General features: G+C 37.8%; 1 protein-coding gene across 1 annotated transcript in view; it reads right to left on the bottom strand.

The window, feature by feature from the left end:
• Positions 1–8,036: 8,036 nt before the first annotated feature.
• Positions 8,037–23,467, bottom strand: part of LOC148862119 (cullin-4-like) — a 38,892-nt gene continuing 23,461 nt past the window's right edge. Inside the window, exons 7-17 of the mRNA XM_088983658.1 lie at positions 21,570–21,695; positions 21,267–21,368; positions 21,125–21,178; positions 11,223–11,329; positions 11,036–11,096; positions 10,814–10,945; positions 9,049–9,186; positions 8,886–8,966; positions 8,707–8,787; positions 8,511–8,591; positions 8,037–8,419 (exon numbers count right to left, since the gene is read on the bottom strand). Coding sequence (XP_088839784.1) covers positions 8,306–8,419; positions 8,511–8,591; positions 8,707–8,787; positions 8,886–8,966; positions 9,049–9,186; positions 10,814–10,945; positions 11,036–11,096; positions 11,223–11,329; positions 21,125–21,178; positions 21,267–21,368; positions 21,570–21,695 — 1,077 coding nt within the window. The 3' untranslated portion in view covers positions 8,037–8,305. The remainder of the gene's footprint in view (positions 8,420–8,510; positions 8,592–8,706; positions 8,788–8,885; positions 8,967–9,048; positions 9,187–10,813; positions 10,946–11,035; positions 11,097–11,222; positions 11,330–21,124; positions 21,179–21,266; positions 21,369–21,569; positions 21,696–23,467) is intronic.

The raw sequence follows: 23,467 nt of genomic DNA, 5'->3' as shown, positions 1-23,467 counted from the left end.
ATATTTTCTCTTATCTCACATTGTCACCCACTCAACGTTATCAAACTCTTTTGTCATTTGCTTTCTGTCTTTGGCTGGCCGATGCAGCAATTTTTAGGGTTAAAAGATATTTCATAGTGTGCTTTGAGGAGGTTTCAGAAAAAGTAGTGTGGAGTGCAAAAGGATTTGCTCTTTCGTCTCTTCTTCTACTCATAGATAGAATATAATTATAACATACTCTCCGATATTGTATTTTCTAGACAACAGAAAATTTTCAATTAAAACATAGCAACTATGAGCAGATTGTATTTGTCATTGCCGCTCCACTTATAATGCTTGATGTTCATCTTTACTTCATTTTTAGGCTTGGCTATTGAAATAAGCTCAATATTAATTACATATGATGCACAAACAATAAAACAAAATCAGTTGGGATGTTTTGGTTATGAACATCATTTGTACCTTGTTCGAACAAAAAAACCCTATTTTATTTTTGTTATTTTGTGCTTTATACACAGAATTGTCATTGTTATTGCTTTGATATAAATCAGTTCAGCCTTTTGTTTGGAACATGATGAGGGCCCCACGATCAACTTTTTTCTCCTCTTTTCATGTCGGTTCATCATTAAATCATACTTATACCACATAGATTTCTCTAAGATCCTCTTACTGATACTACTTCAGAATTTTAAGAAATATTAGAAGTTTTATTGAATCAAAAAAACAAGAAAAAAGATACAGGATATACAGACTTAAATTAGGAATCTGATTGCTCAAGAGCTTAATAATCTTAAAAAATTAAAGTTTCTCCATGCAATTAATTATAACCTACTTTCAAAGAAAACAGTGCAGTAGTCTACTATAGTTAATAGATGAAATTTGTGTTTTATTCAAGGAAAATAAGAGTGTTCCCCACGGATGAGTCACTGATATATCCCAAGTGAATGCCATGTGGCAGATCAAATGACCGACCAAAAAGATCATGGCCAATTATACAACATGATCGGTCCTAATTTGTAGTCACCCAAAATATCATGAATGTTTTCATTTTTATTTGTTTTTGAAATTACAACATGAGCTTCAAACAGAAAACATGTTCTTCAACTGTGTTATTTTCAAAAGCAAATATAAGTTGATTTTGTTTTAAAAAAGAACCCCATAAAGAAAAATATGATAATTCTTTAAAACAAAAAATAAACTGAAGCACAAATATTATATCAGTTATGGAACATGATACTAAAATAACGAGATGAAAACATTATCTTTAAATCAGAAACTCAAATATTATATCAGCTACTCTCAGCTGTGTCACAACCCAGCCTAAGGACAGTCGGGGGGGTCTGTTCTGCTGTTGGAAAAAAGATTATCTATTTCCATAAATGAGGTTTCCAACAGATGTATTGTTTTATCTATAAATCTGCCTCAGATGTCTTTAAATTGGAACCTTTGCCTGACCTATGGACATCCTGTTAAATGCAAAAGATCCCAATTCTGGCATGAATTACATATTAAGATGAAAGACAGTCAACATTGGGTAATCTTAGGTGACTTAAATGAGGTATTACACCATGGGGAATACAGTGGAGCTAGAACTTCTATCAATAGAATGCCAACTTCTTTGGCCACCTTAATTGAACTTCACTCCTTAATAGAAATTGTAATGATTGGGACTAAATTTACTTGGTCCAATAAAATGTGGGGACAAAAGAAAGTAAAAGAAAAGTTGGATCGGGGTTTGGCCATAATCCATTGGCATTCCATGTTTCCATCTGCTAGGATCACATCTATCGAAAATGTCCTCTCCGATCATTCTCTTCTAATCCTTGACACATATCCTCAACAGATCTCTGGGCCAAAACAATTTCACTTCTTACCTATATGGGCTGAGGAAGAAAAGTGTAGAGAAATTATAGAAAATCAATGGGCTTCTCCACCTCAACCAAAATCAATCCCCAATAAGCTGCGCAGGTGTAAAGTGGCTCTCAAAGAGTGGAATGAGGTGAGATTTGGAAAAAATGAATCAAAACTCAAAGAGATGGAGAAGAACCTGTTTGAACTAGAAGAGGGGGGATCCAAGAAGATCAACAGAGGAAAACAGTGTTACTGAAGGAATATGAAAAATGGCTGATGATAGAAGAAAAATTATAGAAATTAAAATCTCGGGAACTGTGGCTTAAGGAAGGTGATAAAAACACAAGATATTTTCACCAAATCACCAATTTCAACAGAAGAAGAAATGCTTTAGAATTCCTTAAAAAAACTTCTGATGGAGATCTAATGACTTTGGAGGAAGTAGCAGAAACTTTCAAAGCTCAAGCAAAGGAGGTGAGCAATAATGACCACTCTGAAATTCCAGAAGTCCAAGATTTAATACAGGAAAAAATTTCTGAGGAAGAAGCACAAGAATTATTAAGCCCTCCCATGGATGAGGAAGTTGAACAAATTGTTAAATCAATGGAATCTCATTCAGCTCCTGCTCCTGATGGTTTCTCACCATATTTTTACAAAAAAAATTGGGGTATAATAATAACGGATGTGTGCAGTTTGGTGAGAGAATTCTTTGAATCTAAGAAATTTCCTCCGGAAATAAATTCTATAAACTTAGTGTACATCCCAAAAGTAAAAATTCTGGAGACAATAAGCCAATTCAGACCTATTAGTGTATGTAATGTCATTTACAGAATATTGTCAAAGTGTTTGGTACTGAGGATGCATTAATACCTGGATAGACTTATTGCTCCAAATTAGTCTACTTTCATCAAAGGGAGACAGTGTGCAGATAATGTGATCTTAACCAAAGAAATTGTACATAAAATGAGAAAACAAAAGAAAAGGAAAGGTTGGGTCCTCCTGAAAATTGATATGTCAAATGCATATGACAGAATGAGAGATTTGATTATTAAAGTGTTACAGAGCATGGGCTTCCCAGAAAAATGGTATAAAATGATAGAACGGTGTATGGAAACCCCAAGATTCTCTATCAAAATAAAGGGAACAAATAAAGAGTTCTTCCAACTTAAAAATGGGCTAAGGCAAGGAGACCTACTATCACCTTACCTATTCATCATTAGGATGCAAATACTTTCAAGTCTGCTTGTCAAGGAGGAAGCACAAAAGAAAATTCAAGGTATCACATTGAGTAGAAATGACCCAAGAATTTCTCACTTACTGTTTGCGGATGATTGTCTCATTATATGCAAAGCAGAGGTCAGACAAGTGCAGTGGATTTTAGAAGTACTAAAGGAATTTGAGAAGATATCGGGCCAAAAAATTAATAGAATAAAATCTGGAGGTTTCTTCAGTCTCGGGGTGCATCGGAAAAAAGTAAAATTTCTTTTATCACTCCATATGAAAAAATTAAATAAAACAGAGAAGTATCTAGGAGTCCAACTTGCTCTTGGGACAAAAGCAAAGTCAATCAGTTGGAATTGTTAGAGAAAATTAACACAAGACTAGGTTGGTGGAAGGCTAAACTATTATCACAAGCAGGAAGAATAGTCATGGTTAAATCAACCCTCTAGTCAGTACCAAATTACATAATGGGATCCTCAATCCTTCCAAGTGCCACTTTAAAGAAGTTAGAGCAAACACAGAGAAATTTTTGGTGGGATGGCTCAGCAGACAACAAATCAATGCACACCATATGGAGATTGTGGTCCAATGAAAAGGGGCTATGGAGGGAGGCAATAAAAGCAAAATATGTTAAAAATCAATCTATCTACTCCCTCAAAAAAAAGCACGCGGACTCGGGATGGTGGAAGCAGGTTATCCAATTATGGGATACTTTAAAACCAAACTCAATGCGGCAGATAAAAAATGGTTCAGAGGTCTTTATTTCTGATCCATGGGTACCAGCGCTAACTAATGGGATCCCAGATATAAAGCCCGAAGCAGCCGTTCAGTTAAGGGGTTTAAAAGTGAATGAGCTTATCACCACGTCAGGTGAATGGGATAGAAGGAAAATTGAATCAATCTTTAAGCAAGAAAGCAGCTACCCAATCTATCAAACTTTAATCTCTCATCACCTGTCATCTGACAGGATCATTTGTAAGAGATCCAAATCGGGACTATATGATGTAAAGTCAGGTTATAATTTCTTCATGTCAACACAAGCATCATCTTCCGGACAGCACTGGAACTGGAACCTCATATGGAAATGCAAAATTCCAATGAGGTTCCAACTCTTCATGTGGAAGGCATGGTGGAATGGTGTTGCTACAAAGGACAAATGGCACTTCATTGCTGAAGAAGAGAGAAAATGTCCACTGTGCCATGTAACTACAGAAACCTGGCAACACCTCTTCTTTGAGTGCTCCTATGCTCGAGCAATATGTCTCTCGGCTTGTTTAGGAATAAACCCAGAACTCATAAGAAATAAGGAACTTTATCTTTTCATACAAGAGTGGATAGACTCTAAATTAAACTGTCTAAGCAAAGAAGAAAAATAAGCCTTCATTGCAAAGTTCCTTATATTATTCAGGTTGATATGGGATATGAGGAATGCAGCGGAGCACAAAAATAAGATCATTAATCTAGTAAATTTGCTACATCACATGTGCTGGTATCTAGTCCCAAGCCTGGTTATACAGCCCTCCCATCCGTCTTTTCTGCATGCTCATATAATATTAGCTGCACAATACAAAATGTTCATCGACAGGCCCTTTAATCCATCATCTGGTATGGCAGGAACAGGAGCATGGATTCTCTCAGCAAATGATAATGAAATCTTCTCAGGTAGCAGAAGAATTGTAACAGCTAATTCACTTCAAGCCGAACGGTGGCCCTTCTTACATGGCATTCAATATGCCATAAAGCTGAAGATGAAGAGCCTGGCTATCTTTTCTGACTCAGAAAGCTTGGTAAACAACATCTATATGGATAATGAAATGGACTGGCAAGTTCAAGCCATCAAACAGAAAGTTCTACATCTACTATCCTTTTTTGATATAACTGTTATAGACCATGTAAATAGAAGTATGAATATAGTTGCCCATGAACTTGCTTATAATGCATGTAAATATAATATCGTAGTAGAAAGTATGAACAGCCATAGTACCCAATGTAATATGTTACTATAAGTAATGGAATCTTTCTGAGGTTTACCAAAAAAAAAAAAAAAAGAACACAATTATGGCTTCAGTTTTGGAAACAAAATATACATACATGCATATATAAAACTAAGAACATGTTATTTGATTTGTGTTTTTTGTATTGAAAACCAATAATTATTTCAACCAGATGATTTTGATTTATTTTTAAAACTCAACAAGAGAAACAATTCATTCTCTCTGGGGTGACCCAAGCACAGCTCTTTTATTTACCAATTGTAACGTTTCTCCCATGGCCTTTTCTGATTTCTCACTTTGTTTGCTTTCATGGACATTGTCAACCACCCACCAGCACATAGAGCACCCTATATACAATCACAATAACGACAAGGTTTTTGATACAAAAAAACCCTAATAAGATTGTTGCTTTCTGTCTTTTATTTACGTGGCAGGGCGGTGCAGCAAAGTGTATATTAATTACAAGAGATTTTATTAAGTAGATTCCAGTTCCAGAAAAAAAAGTTGTAAAGTACTGTTATTAGAGGGAGAGATGGAGAGCTCCAAAATAATAGACTCTTTCAGGCAGCAGCTTCACACTCTATCATCATTTCTTTCAACTTTGCTTAGCAAAAAGTAACAAGTCTATCGTCCTCTTCTTTTCAAATCAACAAATAACACTCAATCCACCTGAAGGAAAACGACTCCGTCCCTGCGTCCATTTTACATAACTTACCACTTATCTGTTCCAATGTTCTATGTCCAGTAGAGATAGAACGAAAATTAAGTTAAAACACATCAACTATCATCTAGAGTTCTATTTTAGGCAATGTTTGGCTTGAACTTTGAAGGGAAAGGTAGGAAAACCTATACAAAGTTTGTAAAGGTTTCCCTACCTTTCCTTTTCTTTTCTTACCTTTTCATTCAAACCACACAGCCTTATGGTTTCAGTATTGGGTGGTAAAATTCAACCTACTATTCTATTGCTTGTAATTTGTATGTGCTATTCTAGATTTTACCTCACAGATCACTACGAAAAGATTGTGTATTCATTAATTTGTTTTCAATTGCCACTCCTCTTGTATGTTTGATGCTAATTAATGTTTTTTCTACTTTGGTTTTACTTTAAAACTTGGCTACTGAAATAAGTCCATGGCTCCATGCTAATATGAACATGTAAAGAACAGAATAAACAAAAACAAAAACAGGGATGTTTTAGGCATGTTGGTGACACAATGGCAGCTCAACGCAGAAGGCTCCCACCAACGTAGGGTCTGGGGAGAGAGATGTACTGTTTCCAAAATTTGAACCTGGTCACCCGGATGATATTTCCTTTAATTAATTATTCTTTGTCATTGTGTGCTCTCTACATTATATTAAGGCATGTTGATGCCCTCATGATCAACTTTTTTTTCTTAAGCTTTTTCAGATGTCAATCCACCGGAGATTACTGATCTTTGAACCCAGATTGGTTCTTCTTAAAATCAGGTTCAAGGTAATAAAAGCATCATACACCACCTCATTTGGAAAATGAATAATGATTTATATGCATGCAGTGAATGTAATTTTAATCTTTTTATAAATTTACCACTGACACTTCAAATCAACTCATTCCAATTAACTCATTAAAAACCCTTACCCTTTTCAATCTATTAAGGGCTGGCCATATTCTTTAACTTTGTGAAGGCCCACCTTACCACACACTAACCCACATATATTGCTCACCAAAAATTATCAAAAGAAAATGGGACATGTGCAATACTTTGCATACTGCTATAGCTTTGTGGAATATTCTTTCAAATGATACTTTTTTTTTGCCTATAAATTTGGCTATCCTAGAACCATGTACAATTGCCAAACTAAAGAGAAAAAGGCTTGAGTGAGGGAAAGAACGCAATAAGAGAGTTATGGTATCCGCTTCTTTATCCTCCTTCAAATTCTTGCGATACTATTGTTAGCTATTCTGGGTGTTTCACAAGAATAATCATTATTCGCTTTTGGACAAACGGTGAGTTTGAACAAGTTTGTGGCCTTCAGTACAAGTTTGACCTGCCTTTCTTTCTGTGTCATTTGGGTCCCATTCGTTTTTCAGTAAGTTACTTGCCCGAGTAAATGTAGTTATTTGGATAAATTATTTCTAGAAAACACTTACCCGGGTAAGTGCATTACCCAGGTTCTTTTATTTCTCAGATAAATAAAGTAATAACAATTTTGATCATAAAGATCCATTATTAAAAGGGGCATTTTTGCCACATTCAAGTACTAACAACTTTCTTCCTAGGTGGAAAAATTATTTACCCACCTAGGGGATGGTACCCAGAAAAATAAACTTTCAATGGTCTCCACATTAATATAAAAAATGAACATGAGATTCTTGGTCAATGACAACCAAAATCCCATTGACCAACTTTCCCCCCTCTCAAAATCCAAAATAAAAACACCCCATTGATGTTTATCATTCAACATTGCAGATGGTAAAACTAAATAGTACAACTACAGCCGAAGGTGTGGGGTGGAAGGTTTGGTTCTTGCATTTCTATTAACAACAGGTTTATTCAAATGTTTCATTTTGAAAATTTAAAGATAATTAGATAACTGATGAATAAAATAGTTTTTTCCATCTTTCTATTAACAAACACTAAATGACGGGAGAATTCATTCAATTGTCAAAAAACTTGGGATACTTTAAATAAATTTCTAAACAGTGGGAGTAAAATAAGTCAAATTCCTAAAACTTAGAAGTACTAAGAGATTTTCCAAAAATAAAAACTAAAAAAACGGATAACTGATGATGTGTCATAAAAGAAATAGAAAGTCATCACCCAGGTTCGAGACATCCCGGATCTTGAAAAGGGGTGGATTGGATAACAACTTAACCTTCGAGTATTTTAGCATGCAGTGTCCCCTCTATCTCAGACCATAGCCCATGTTATCACATTTATCAGCCTTAGATTTTAGTACTTCACCATTGCAGCAAGCATCAAACTGGCAGCAAACCAGAAAAAGGTGAACTGTTCACTAAAATAAATATACTACTATAGACGAGGAATCATCCTTTCTTCACCTTTAAGGTGGTTGAATCCACAACTAGAAAAATTGTGGCGAACAGAGAGAAATACTTTACAGTGTTTAAAGAAAATGAAACTAAAACTACTTGTTCCTGTACATAAATCTGAAGATGGATGAACCCATGAAATTCTTGCCTCCCAGTGTGGACAGCAATTCCCCCCCTGCACCATTTACAAGGAAAAGAGCAAACCCGACTGTGACAGCATGATGAATCATGCCAGGTAATTGTATATCTGGGGATTGTTCTTGTCCCGCTCCAGGTACTCCCTGTCAATAAGGCTTTCAATCCTTTTCTTCAAATCTGCTGGCTTTATTGGAAATTTGAGCTGTGCAATCAAAACAAGTTTGTTCCCTATGTCAATCATATCCATCTCACCTAATTAAACAAAAGGAAGATGGAAATAAAACTCTTGTAACCTGCTGGAAGAGTTCAGTTATCAAAAGTGTATGGCTTAGCACTTTCCTTGTCTTCATTATTCGAACAATAGCTGCATCAACCTGCAGTGGCCAAGTAATATTGCAGATTTTTCATTCAGCTAATTCAACACTTGCAATCGGTAACCGGAACTGTACTTGCTTTTTACTTGCTAGCAGAAGACGAAAATAGGTAAACCTGATATTGACGGTCCTGGAAAACTCTTTCAGTAGTGCTTGTGTTCTCCTCCACTGTCTCTTTCATCTGGATGGCATTTACCTGCTCCCTCAAGATAATGTCAGACCTATGTTTGAAGCTTCAAGTTCCAATGCTTACTATCGCATTTAACCATTAAAAGAAAAGGACCAGGTATTTACCTTTATACGATACAGAGGAGCACTAAATTCTTCATTGAACAAAAAGGAATCATCATCCTCCACGTCTCTCCCTTTGGGGAACTGGGAACAAACCCAATCTCTCTCATATTTAACCATTCAAAGAAGTGGGATAGAACATATTTCAAAGGGGATCATCACTCACCTTTTGAAGCACACGAACTTTTCCACATGCAAGTGATTGCAGAGTCCTCCTTAGCTCTTTATCCTCAATACCTGTTGAATCCTTGATGTCTTGAAAGCTAAGCTTTTGGGCATCATTGAATAGCATCAAGACAACAGTCTGCACCATGCATGAAGCATACAAAAATATGAGACAAATAAGAAAGAAAAAGGGAGAAAAGAATCTAACAAACAGGGTAACAAAAGAAGCAGGGAAACCATGTAATAATTGACAGATACATTTGGTTATACTCATTCCCGGATGTTTGTTTGTGCTCTTAGGCATTGGAGGCTAATCATCAAATCAAAAAGACAAGCTAATTGTGGATGGACCGACTCTTTATTCTGCTTGGCATAGTTCACAATTTCAATATCGATGGGCTTTTCACTATGAAGAATGAGAATATTTTAGGGATATTTTGCCAACTTTCCTAAGATGCTTGAAAAATCTAAAGAAATTAGGAAATTTACTAAAAACAAAGAACTTGTTAAAACTTCATGTGTTGTATACAAAAAGCAACCAACTGTGTACATCAAATAAGAGAAATTAAGCAAATTAAATTGGTATCTCTCTCTGCCTAAATTTTCTAATTACCTTCTCTTTTGTATGTATGCCATTCAGTTGCCGTTTTGATTGTCTTTTTTTTATTATATGTTTTGATTAGATTGAGAATCTTAATCCTCTATCCCAGTTTTGTTGTTGTTACTTTTTGAGTTAGGGACCATTTGATGATAGTTGAGGTGTTTGAATTAAAAGCTTATTGCTTTGTCTTTTATTGAATTAGTTTTTAAGGAGGCTCTAGGCTCTTTAATGGCTGAGGCTGAAGTTGGGTAGATTACTATACCCCTAAATATTTTACTATTCAATTATTTTCTCTATTAAAAGACAAAACAGTAAGTCAATTCAGGTCGGCTGTTATCAAATGACCCAAGTAAATGAACTACATTAAAGATAGGCAATCATCCAATTATAGAATCCCTATTTTTCTTTTAGGAAAATATTTTCAAACATTTTTTTGACAATTCTAATGAAATTTTAAAAATATGGTTGGAATTTTTCATATTGCCCCCTAGTAAAAAGGGGAGATTTCACCAAATCTCACTGGTATTGCAAATCACACCGATCAGAACTAAGATCTGCTATCTCTGTATCTCATTTCCTTGCATGTGAAGTTGCTAGGACACCCCATTGGAGCTCTTAGGTACAAGTTTCGGGTCTGGTTCATAGTCGGAATAGGAATTGGAATCAGAATCAGAATGGTTTATTCCCATAGTCTGTTTGGTTCAGACAGAAATCGGAATGGGAATTGAAATCACCTAGAATGGAACTTCATTCCCAAGGGAGGGGGAGGGAATGGTCATTCCCTCAAATGGGGGAATGCCATTCCACCAGGAATGGGAATGGGATTCCGATTCCGCCCAACCAAACAGTTGGAATCGGAATGGCTCCAGAGTCCAGACCCCTATTCCTGTGAACCAAACGGGCCCTTAGTACTGTTTTCCTGTATTCTTTGTTTGGGCATTTTCCCTTGCTTTGTAAGCATTGACATTTAGATAGCTTCTGCTTTGGAGCATACTAGTATCATGTTCAGATTTCAATAAAATCTAGTTCTTGAGTAAAATATTTAAAAAAGTAAATGATCCAAGAAAAGACCAACCTAATTCTTGCTTTGTAAGCTTTTGATCTTTAATAAAATCTAGTTCTTGACTAAAATATTAAAAAGTGAATTATCTAAGAAAAGAACAACCTGAAATAGTGAAACTGCCAGCTCCTTTTTGCCTTTTGGGAATTCAGCTTTCAATACACAATGACCTAAAGAATTTTGCCACATCAAGCGCCTTCCACTGTATTTGCTCAAGTAGAACTCCTTGAAAATGTCCTGTCTCACCATGAAAGATAAAAGAGCTGGTGATTAACCACAAAGTAGCTTAATTTCCAAAGTAGAACTCCTAAACCATTTTTCACCTACCTGGTATACATTCAGTTCATGTGGAAGCCGTACATCCATCGGTGGATATGTTGGCCAGTACCTGTACACAGTTACCAAAACAAAATTACAAATTTCCAGGAAAATGAACTTGCATAGCAGTGTTAACTTGAGCTCTTAATGTGTTATAACATGTTTACAATACTAAATTGGAGAAAGCAAGACCTACCCAGTTGTTAAGACATGGACACTCATTTCAATACCCGAAGGGAGTTTTGTCCTGGCTTGGGATGACTGCTTGAATGACTCATTTATCTCTTTTGATAATTCAATATCCTGCAAATGAATATGACCATATTATATTAAATGGGAATCCATACAGATGATACAGAACTAGCTGCAAAATACCATTAAAATCTAGCAAGAGCACTTGTCATCATTTTTTTTTGGAAAAAGGTAAAGTAATTAATTCAGAGAGAATGAAGATTACAACAAGGCCTAGACCACTATGTCTACCTGGGCCCAAAACAGATTACAAGTACATCCATGATTTAGTGCAAAATAAGTGAGATACATTCTGATTTTTAAACTCCTCATTCACCGACACCCAGGGACAAATCTTCCCAACTGCTTTCTGCACTACCTCTTCTGGGCTTTAGATTGATTACAGAAGATTCTGTTGTTTCTTTCAGTCCAAATGGACCAAAGAACAGCATGCAGAATGGTATTCCAAACAAGATTTCCTTTCTTGCTAAGACCCTCCAATCTCCAACCCATTAGCAGCTCCTTCACAGACTTAGGCATAGACCAATAAACCTCCAGTTTCTTGAAAAAATGTCCCCAGATTGAAGAGGAAACTGGACAGTGAATACACAAATGCTCTGTAGATTCAGCACAATTTCCACATAAAACACAGGAGGGATCAAGAATCTGAACACCCCTTCTCTCCAAATTAATCCTAGTTAAACATTTATCCAGAGCCATTGTCCAAACCAGGAAATTAACCTTGGAGGGGCAGGTAGGATTCCAAATCTGCCTAGCTGGGAAGTTCTCCTGACCTGAATTGCACATCTTAAGAAAAAGGGATTTAACTGAGAAGCTACCATCTGCATTCCACTTCCAAATCCATTCATCTTCCACACACAAATCAATTCTCTGATTTTGAATCAGCCCCAACAGATCCACATACTCATCCACTTCCCAATCTAACAAATTCCGCCTGCAGACAAGAGTCCAAGTGAAAGAATCCCCAGAAATGCAAATGTTATCAGCAACTGAAGAATCTTGATTCTCTGCAATTTGGAACAGACGAGAAAAGACTTCAGCCAAGGGACCGTCCACACACCAGGGGTCCTTCCAAAACTGGATCCTATCCCCTTTACCAACTTTAAAACCGATCCCATTCATAAAAAGAGTGTTGTACTTAGAGATGCCTGCCCAAAGAGAACTACCCCCAAATGGAAGGGGATCAAGTGTTCTCCAATCACCCAAAACCACACCATACTTTGTCGCAATAAGACTCCTCCACCATGCTTTCCTCTCAGAAGCAAATCTCCATATCCATTTACTAAGAAGAGCAGAATTAAATTCTTTCAATGTCCTGATTCCCAGACCACCCACATCCTTAGGAAGGCACACTTGCTCCCAATTGACAATGTGAATTTTCTTCTCATCTTCCCAACCCCTCCATAAGAAATTCTTTTGGAGCTGTTCCAACCTCTTTGCTATTTTGTTTGGAATTGGAAGGAGAGAACGAAAATATGTTGGGAGGTTGGATAGAGTACTCTTTATCAATGTAACCCTACCACCAAAGGATAAGTATTTTGCCTTCCAAGAGGCCAATTTCTTCTCCATTCTCTCAGTGATTGGGCACCAAATTGAGGAAGAAAATTTGGCCCCAAGAGGCAGTCCCAAATACTTTACCGGGAGGAACTCAACAATGACAAGCCATCACGTGCACAATCATCCAAATTTGATACTTGGCCCACTGGGATGATCTTACTTTTACTCAGGTGGACTTTGAGACCCGAGACCACTTCAAACCAGCTCAGAATTCCAAGCACTGTATCCAACTGATGCAGAGAGGCATCCACAAAACAAAGAGTATCATATGCGAACTGAAGGATATTTACTTTCTCCTTTCCAGGGGATATAGCAAATCCATTCCATAAGCCCGAATCTGCAGCCTTCTTACTAAAAAGTGTGAGAATTTCCATAACATAGATGAACAGAAAAGGAGACAGGGGATCCCCCTGCCTCAGTCCCCTAGAGCTACCAAAAAACCCCATAGATTGCACATTAATTAAGATTGAAAATTTAGGGGTCTTGGTACAAACACTAATCCAGTTTCTCCACTTCTGTCAAAAATTCATGCATTCCAGCACCCTATCCAGACAATTCCAGTTGATGCATTCATAAGCCTTCTCAATATCAAGCTTACAAACAACCCCCGGGATGCCCTCTCTTCTCCTAGAGTCAATTAACTCATTGGCAATTAAAATTGAGTCGATCATCTGCTTGCCTGGAACAAAAGCACTCTAATTATTTGAAACAAAACTACCTATCACCCCTTTCAGTCTTTCTACCAGGACTTTCGCCAAGATTTTATAGAAACTATGCAGCAAGCTAATAGGCCTAAAATCCTTAATATTCACAACCCCCTCAATTTTTGGAATAAGGGAGATAAAGGTGGCACTTAAACTCCTCTGCAGGGATGCATTGGCATGAAACTCCTGGAACACCTTCATCACATCCTCTTTCACAAAATCCCAACACTTCAGATGGTAGAGATTTGTGAAACCATCTGGCCCAGGCAATTTATCTCCTTCAAGATTCTTAATTGCTGCATTGATCTCTTCTGTAAAAGGTCTTTCAAGCCAACATTTTCTGATTTTCACTCAGTTGCCTAAAAGGGAGATTTGAGGGAAAGGGCCTCAGCCTCCACTTTTCCTTGTAGAGTTCTTTATAAAAGGAGGTTGCAACTGATTTGATCTCTGAATCTGATTCTCTGCTTTGCTCATCCCATACCAACTTATTAATAGCTGAAACTCTAGCTCGAGATTTTGCCATTTTGTGAAAGAAATGTGTGTTTTTGTCACCCACCTTCAGCCAAGTAATTTTAGCCCTTTGTCTCCATTTTATTTCCTCTTTCACAACCAATTTGTCAATGCTGTTTTTTGCTTAAAGTCTTTTCAGCCTTAATTCTTCAGAAATTGGCCCCAATTCTTCAGCTCTATCAATCTCTTCGATTGTGCCCAGTAAGGCTTTCTTTTCAGTCCCCAACTTTAGCTTTTTCTCCAAACTACAGATTTTAATTCTCCTTTTGATAGCAGAATTTTTTTTTTTTTTTTTGCCAGAGTAAAGGAGCTGGAACCCTCCACCTGAATATCTCCCCACACAGTCTTCATCAATGGAATAAGATTCTCTTCCTCATACCAAGTATTTTCAAATTTAAAGGGAGCTTTGATCTTCTCCCGATGCCAGAATATAAGCTGAATAGGACTGTGATCCGAGACAGGTCTGGGCAGAAAGATCTGCCTAAAGTCCGGAAAAATATCCTCCCAATTTGAAAGAATCTATCCAACCTGACCAGGGTAGGATTATCTTGGTTACTTGTCCATGTGAATCTGTTACCTTGGATGGGGATGTCCATGAGATCCATAGTGTTAATAAAATCTGCAAAGCGCCTCATTGACACAGTTCTGCCGCTCCTTATGTTCTTCACTTCCACCGATAAGGTGACATTAAAGTCACCCCCAATGACCCAAGGATGAAACAAAGAGCCCCTCATATCAACCAGCTCCTCCCAAAAGCCCTCCCTAAGATTAGAAACTGTTGGACCGTACACATTTGTGACTTGAATTGTATTGCCATCCTGCAGCTTCAAGACTAGAGAAATCGAGAAGTTCCCACTCCTGCAAGAAATCAAACTACAAACCAAGGGGTCCCAAAGACAATAACAACCCTCCTGCACTCCCATTAGCTGCCTTTGCCCTCCATCTTACCTGACCATCTCCCCAATCACTCCGAATAATACCAGCATCAATTTTCTCCAGTTTGGTTTCTTGAAGCAAGACAATTTTCGAATTTGATGCCTTCAGGGAATCACAAACCACCATTCTTCTTCTCCCCGACCCCAGCCCTCAAACATTCCAGGAAAGAATTTTTAGATTCATTGATAAAACAAATCAAAAGAGCAAACACCCCTGCACTCCAAAACTCATATACCCCACCCTCTCAGTTTTTCTTCGACCCCCTAACAGCCCCATCACTACTCCTTGCCTTCTCATTCAAACTCTAGGAAAGACGCATCATTTCCCTGCTCCTCTTGGAATTCATCCCCCCTCTTTTAGCCACCATCTTACCCCTTTCCAAGAGACTTCTTTTTTCAATCTCTTCCGAAAATTTCACTATTTCCGCTTTCATTCCATCCATCGAGACCCCCAGAAAGTTTCCCAATTCTAAAAGCTTAGAAGTAACCTAGGAGGAAGACTGAGAAGTGTTGTTACTCGACTTACCATCCTCCTCAGTCGCGAGATCGCCATAGGGCATTTCTCATTTTCCACCATCACTCTGGGTTGATCAAGATTATCACTCACTTTTGCAATTTGTTCTTCAACATCCACCACTGCTAACGGCGTCACCTCCAGCAATTTCTCGTTCACAGGAACTAGGGAGAGAGAAGGTTGGTGCAGTCTTCGATGATCAGCACTCGTCGACTTCGCCAGTCCAGGATAACTAGAGATGGAAGTCGTGAGCTCCAGACTATCACCTCGGAGTTGAGCTTCAAGGGGAGGAGAAGACAGACTCACCGAAGTTCCAAACTCATTCCGCCCTGACTGCAAAGGAGGTTGAGTGATCCACGTCAGCTCCAAACGACCCAAAATACAATCTGGTTCAATCCTAGCCGGACTGTATTGTCTTTGTCTACCTCCGGACCATCTTGGTTCACTGGCAAACTTGGAGTTTATTTTTCTTCTAAGCTCCTGACTAGACCCGCTTCGAAACAAGCACATCTACACAATCCCCAACCTCTGAGAGTTGTCTGACCTCATTAACTTTCTTCAGCAGGCTCTCCTGCATAGGTGCCACTTGTAATTCTCTTAATTCTGATTTCTTCCACCATTGCACCACCCCCAAGGAATCCCGTCTTCGACAAAGAGACACTTCCCTCAAGAGCCTCTCTAGAGTTTAAATCTTGACCCTCCATTGACAGAGGAATCGAATGGCTCCAATCAAAGCCGTGGGTCCGATCATCTTCTCCACCAAGCTCCGACAACCTCACCGACACATTTTCACCACCCAGGAGATTTCTCGGAGGATCATGTTGCAAAGAACATTCACTGCCATCCTCTAAGACTACTGTCTTGGAAACCGTCGAATCCGCCCTCTCCTTATGAGTCCTCTCTTCTGTGTAACTCTCCATCTTCCACCTTCGGACTGACGGTAAGGTTTCAAGCCAGATGGAAACTGAGAAGAGAGATTCCCCAACCATGATCTCCACCTTATCAGGAACCGTACCTCCCTTCTTCACCTTCATTCGAATCCACTCGCATGTAGCCAGCTCAATAGGAGTATCATCGGTTTCAAGAAAACCACCACAAGCATCTCCAATTGCTTTCATGACGCTCAAGCACCAAAGTAGAAAAGGCAGACCGAACACCCTGATCCAGGTAGCCTCCAACTGGTCAAAGTCCCCATCCGACTCCGGATAGAAGCAGCCCGCACTAGCTCCCCACCAATCCAGGAGGAGAGGATTCCTCCCCATTATCCATGGACCTTTATCAAGAATCCATTTCGCATATGCTCTGGAAGGCAGGATGAATAAAAAGAGTTCATCCACCAACTTCTTCACCCTCACTCCCCCCACATCCTTCCAGGTTCTATTTGCCCAATATCCACCTCCTGTAACCCTACCTTCCACCCGAAGCTTCCCACTAAGCAGTCACAGAAAATTTCTTCTAGCCTCCACCCCGTTCATCTCCGTAAAAACCACCTGCTTACCTTCAACATTTTTCAGTTCGGATCGTCCAAAGTCCGGCCAAACTCCCGCCTTCACCGCCATTCTGAAGGAGAAGTTTGGTCTTGTCCATGTCCTCATCCCTTCTCTCCTGTACCAGTTCTGAGCTTCCCATCTCTTTCCTCCCCTTTGGAATCCCCGAGAATAACTTTTATGGAACATTATACAGAGAATAACACACAATCCTCATACGCTGATTATTTGAATCTTGAAAGAGCACTTGTCATCATCAATTAATTACATCATGGAACTGATGGCAGAGTCTAGGGAAATTACCTAAAAGGTTATTTTGGAAAAATGCATTTCTTATAGGGTTAAGCCCTCTCAATTTTTTCCACCAAGGGATAAATAGTTCTGAATCATTGATTTACTGTTCAATGCTGCTTTCTTCTTTGTACTCCATCCATTTAATTATTTTGTTCAACTATATCACTATTCAATGGTGCTTCTACATGTTGGACTTAGCACAAACATTGACAACATTATTCCAAACCCAAGACCAAAGAAATTATAATAGTAAATTCTGTAAAGATGCCAAGCTTCATGAATTTCCATCTATATGCATAAATAAAATAGTTGTGAATAGAAAGAGTGGACCATTTCCAATATTAATTAGGCCACTTATGGAGGATGGTTGAAGCAGATCTGATTTTCATCAAGGTGTGGTAGGGAAGATATAGAGAGATAAGTTTCTCTCTCCATAATGGTGTGTGGATGTTGAGAATTGAAGGGAATAGAGATGAGTCTTACCTGGGATCAAATTCAGTCCCTTAATTGATGTCAAATGTTGGTTTTTGATTGCCTTTTCCAAGGTATTTGGTTGCTGAGTAGCTGAGTTCAAACTTTGAAAGAGAAGAGAAGAGGAGAGGAGAGGAGAGAGAAGCCTAGGGATCACTCCTAAGGTTCCGAGAATCACTCTAGTGCTGTGGGGAATCACTCACACAAGTAACACGAGCAGAAAATAAACTCCAACACTACGCATTCACATTTTGCAACTTTAAACATATCAACCAAACTACTTTCTAAATTAGAAAACTTAAAATTACAATTTTGCCACTCATAAACCCAACAAAGAAAATAAATAAATCTTAAACTACTTAACAATTACAGAAAATTTAAACATAACTAAACATGATTAGAAATTTGAAATTAAGATACACAAGTTAAAATGACTAAAATACCCCTATTCTTCAAAAATACAGAAATACATAAGAATTTTGAACATCCCGATTTTGACTCTTTAGCTCCTGCATCAAGCCTCTTACAGTCTACTTATCCATATTGAAGTCATTGCAGCAGGAAAAAGTCCTAAGGATGTATCTACAATTCAGAAGTTGGTTGAGAGGAATAGGGTGTTAAGTGTTTTGATTTCTTACTTGGGCTCTCCACCCTGAGTATGATATGGTTAATCAGAGCAATTTGACTCGTTAGCATATTCATTGGTACATGGAGACTCATGAGAGCACTTGTAATTTTATTCAAAAGAAGGCTGCATCTAATGTAGTTTGTCTTCCATTTGTCAAGTCTGAAAATTAGTTGCATACTTGCATCATAAGTTGGTAGAAATTTTTCGCTAGTGTGGGCATGACTAACATTTATGTTCAGCTTGTGGAGGAGTGCTGAATATTTTTGTCTACTGCCATCACTACTTTTACCCATTCACAGTACACTATATAGATTATGGTGAATAGGTTGATTGGATCATTATTCTTTCTTTCTTTCTTTCTTTCTTCATCCTACTTTCTTTCTTCTCATCATTTTCACTTTTTTTTTGATAAATAAAATCATCTATTTGGTTCGCTTTTTTTGATTGGATCATTATCCTTTAGCCTATTTGGTTCTCTTTTTTATTCTTTCTTTCTTTCTTTCTTCATCCTACTTTCTTTCTTCTCATCATTTTCACCTTTTTTTTTATAATTAAAATCATCTTCCATTATTTCAAAGATTGGTTACATGAAAATCCCCTTAGAAAGGCGCGAGGTGCCACCTCTCCAAACAGCAAATACATAAACTACAACAGAGATTACATGAATGTTAATGTTAAACAAGAGTTACAGTTGCACCCAGAACACTGTTTCCTTATTTGTCCCTTGTTTTTCCTACACATCGGCATTAGCTGGTCTCCCAACCCACTGTACTGTTATAGACATATTCTTGTTTTGTCAATACATCATCCAGAACATGTCCCTTGTTTCTCATCATTTTCACTTCCTGATTTATTTCTAATCTTAATCCTTCCCCTACTAACAAATGTAGGTGCAAAACCTGTCCACTGTAAAAAATAGAAGATCAAAAGGACCGAGCCTTACTTGAGCTCATACAGTAAGACATTCTAAATTGTCAATAACATGAAGGATTGCTCTTATTTTTATTTTGATGAGTTCCTTTGCCTCTGGTGCATCACTTAGGCATCTTCCTTTTTACTTGATGAATTTCCAATTTTCCGTTGCTTTCTTTTTTGAAGAGTAAAATGAAAAAAATTTATAGACCCCCCCTTTTAACTAGTGATATGCATCTTCGTTCTTCTTAATATAAAAGATTTTTATTAAAAATAAAGAAAAATAAGATCCTCCTTCCTCTTCATCCCCCCCTCCTCCTCTTAAGTAGGCTTACGCCTCTTTGTGTTCGGGAGGCTTACGCCTCTTACGTTCTAAACTATGCCTCACTAGGGGTGAGCAAACCGAACCGAAAAATTGGTTAACCAAACCGGCCGGTTCGGTTTCGGTTAACCATTTAAAAAAACCGGCGGTTAACCAAACCAACCAATATATATACAGTAATATATTTATATAATATTATATATATATATATATATATATTATATTATACTTTCTTTTTTTTTTGAAAATCAAATAAAAGAGTTCGGTTTATTCGGCGGTCTGAGAGACTTTCAGCCTTAAAAGGTTCAAATTTCAATTGAAAGTTCGACGTCACAGTGCCAGACTGCCAGAGTGACAGACTCTCTTAGTCTTTTCTCTTTTTTCTCTCTCAATCTCTCAGTTTTCTCTTTTGTCTCTCTCACTCTCTCAATTCTCTTACTCTTTTAACTTCTTCGACTCTTCATATTCCTCACTCCAGATGGCCGTGTGGCCTACGCCAACCACCAACACGGAAGCACCAAGCAGCAACGCCGATCGCCTCGCCGACAAGCAAGCACCAACGGTCCAATGCCATCTGTATCTCTATTCTCTCTCTCTCACCTCTCCTCTCTACGTCTCTGTCAGGCGCCACCTCTCAAGCTCTCACTTCAAGCAACACTCGACAGCAACCACTAACACCAACCAGTCTGGCACCAACAGCAACCACTGGCACGCGGCACCGACAGCAACCACCAACTGTGACAATTTTAGTTATTTTTTTTATTTTAAGTGCACAAAAAAACCAAAAAATCGAACCGCGGTTAACCGGTCCACTGGTTAACCAATTGCATCGGTTTAGTTTCAACTTGGATATTTAAAAAACCAATCAGATTGGTTCGGTTTGAAAAAATACCCCATGGTTCAGTTAACCGAACCGTGAGCACCCCTATGCCTCACGCCTCTAGGTAGTGGAATGCCTCGCATCACACCTCCGCATTTTAAAACATTGGTTTCCATTGAAGCTTTTTCTACTCTCTCACTTCCTTTTCCCTTTTTCAAATATTTCGAAAGCTCTTCTAGCAAACTCTTCACCTCTCCAAAAGAAAAGCACTAAACTCTTGCCAATTCTAACTTCCCTGTCTACCAAACTCTTAAGCTCCACTTTTCCCCCTCAATTTATCAGCATGTTGAGACAAAACTAAACTACTCTCATCTGCTTGGCTTCCTTCCTCCTTTCTTAGAAATTTTCTATTGCTAAACCAAAACAAACCTGTTTCTACTTGATCTAATTCAATAAATAAAGCACAAAAGATCCAACCAAGAAATATATGAAAGAAGCTCCAGACAGGAAGGAGACTAGGTCAACTAATACATGTAAAACCTTCAGCAATATAAATCAATATCATTTAATTACAAATTATTGCACTAACACAACCTATAGGTCCTAAGCACAGCATTTCTGATGAAGCTCTAAAACAAGGAAAAAAATAACCTTTCACAAAAGAGGCAACTGGTCAGAACATGGATACACACCTTGAACATCCCTTCAAGTTTATTTGTGAACTGGCTACCACATTCTGTCTTCAGCTGAAATAGTTGAAAGAACTTGTTGAAAAGATGTACAATGCTAATCCTCAAACATAAACTAATTGCCAATAGATAACCTATCTGTTACCTTGGATATCATTGACTTCTCTGCATCAATAGAGGCACTCTTTCCCAGCAGTAACCTTTTCGCAAGATCCTTCTTATAAAATGCTTCAAATACATCTTTACCCTTTATTACAAGGAGATGAAATATGAGACATGTTTATCAGTGTCTGAAAGTACATAATAATTTGACTCTATGCATAGATGCAATAAACCAAGGTAAAGAAAAAGCATCAAATGTAGATATAGAATAAAATAATAATCCACATGCAAGAACAAACTTCATAATTTCCCTTTCAGAGTTAAGAAACATGTTTAAGCAACTTACTTGTATAAACCGGAATAAAACCAAAACTTTATCAAGTGTGCCCTCCAACTCCTCTTCAGATGTTCCTTTGTTACCAGCACGAAGTTTTTCATCTAGAAACTTCGCAATCAGCTCAGCAGGTCGGTTCTATTCAAGGAAAAAAATATCAATTAATTTAATCAGATGGAAAATGAGCAGTCAAATAATTACGCGTCAAGAAAATTGTTTCAACATAGTTCTAAGGATGGCCAATGAGTACTGCAAGATTAACTACCACCTATCAAATATATCCATCAGTTTGTACAATATATAATAATCGTCAATAAAATACAAACATATTGCACCCCATACATTTACAATTTCTTTTTACATTTATAGTAGAGAAAGTGCTTATATGGTTTACAATGTGGATACATTTCCTAATACTTGATCCATACAAGATAAGCATAGTGTTTGAATTGTGGAGAGTTTTAATGTATCCTATTATCACAGTCCCTGTTGTATTATATCATATTCTTTCATTTTTTCCCTCTTTCATCCCTATAAGGGCTTTCTTGTAATTGTACATATTTTAATATATAAAACTCTTTGGGGTGCAGGTCGATTCAATCCATTGACACCCCGTAAATTGCGTTTTTCTCTTGTTCGAATCACCAAGTTTGAATCTGTGGTTTAGAAGGGGACTTCAAGAAGTTTTTATCTATATCCAATTTCTGCTTTGAATGCTTTCTGGAGGCTGTTTCGAATGGCTCAAGAAGCTGATGTTTTGCCTGGAAAGGACACCTAGCAGGTTGGTTTTTTATTGATTTCTTTCAATCAGCTGATCCAATCAGCCTAGGATTTCAGATCTGGTGTCACCCTAGGGTTCTTTATAATCTCTCTTCGTGTTGAGTTTTGGATCTATTATGAAGGGTTTTCGATCCCTACTTTGGATCGACAGTCCGGTAACTTTCCTTTTTTGGACTGTCATCCATAGATACTTCTTGTTAAGGATTTCTTCTTGAAGAATCCTATTCTCCTACAGTGATAGGTGTTCCACAAAGAGCTTAGACTGGACTTTGATCAGATTTGAGTGGTGAATTGCTTGTTTCTCAGTTTAGTATTGATTTCAGTGTTGTTTTTCCTCTCCAGATTTTGTTTACTCCTTGAAGATGGCTGAGAAAGTTGATATCATTCCTGTGAAGTTTGATGGAACTAATTACAGCATGTGGAAGTTCCATTTTAACTTTTTGAAGGAAAAGGCCTGGATGGTTAATTGAATGGAAATGTTACTAATCCTGATGAAACTGGTGCCAAGACCTTTTCGCAATGGAAGCTGGACAATAGAAAAATCGTTTCTTGGGTTCTCAGTTTGATTTTCTCACATTGCTGTAGCCACGAGAAGGATGCAAACAGGTTATGAGATGTTTACCTACTTGAAGAAGGTTTACCATCAGTCCAACATGTCAAGACAATACTAAATGGAGTCTGAAATTTTTGCTAATTAGTTATTACCAAGGGGATAAGAAGATGCAAGAACATTATGCTAGTTTTCTTGATTTGTGGGCAGAATATGAACTAGTTCACATTGATCCCTCAAACTCCTCAGAGTGCATTAAGTATCTCCAGAAGCACTTCGAGAAGAGAAAGGTGAACTAGTTCCTTAGGAGACTTGCACCTAAGTATGAGATTATAAAGTCTAATATTTTGAATAGAGGAACCCTTCCAAATTTGGATTCGGTGATTGGAGAATTGCTAAGGGAGGAGACTAGACTTCTAACTGCTGCTAGTGTTGATGGGAAACTGATAGATTCTTGGGCTGATACTGCCTTTGTTGCACATGGGAGTAAGAAGCCAGCTGCTAAGGATTTCTCAAAGGTTCAATGCTATGATTGTAAAGGGTTCAGCCATATTGCTTCTCTTTGTAAGAAGAAACATGC

Source organism: Nelumbo lutea, chromosome 4, assembly GCF_056320005.1.
Source record: "Nelumbo lutea isolate HS-2025 chromosome 4, American lotus-T2T, whole genome shotgun sequence".
Taxonomy (NCBI): domain Eukaryota; kingdom Viridiplantae; phylum Streptophyta; class Magnoliopsida; order Proteales; family Nelumbonaceae; genus Nelumbo; species Nelumbo lutea.
Note: the sequence above shows the minus strand (reverse complement) of the source record. Positions and strands in the feature narration are given on the sequence as shown.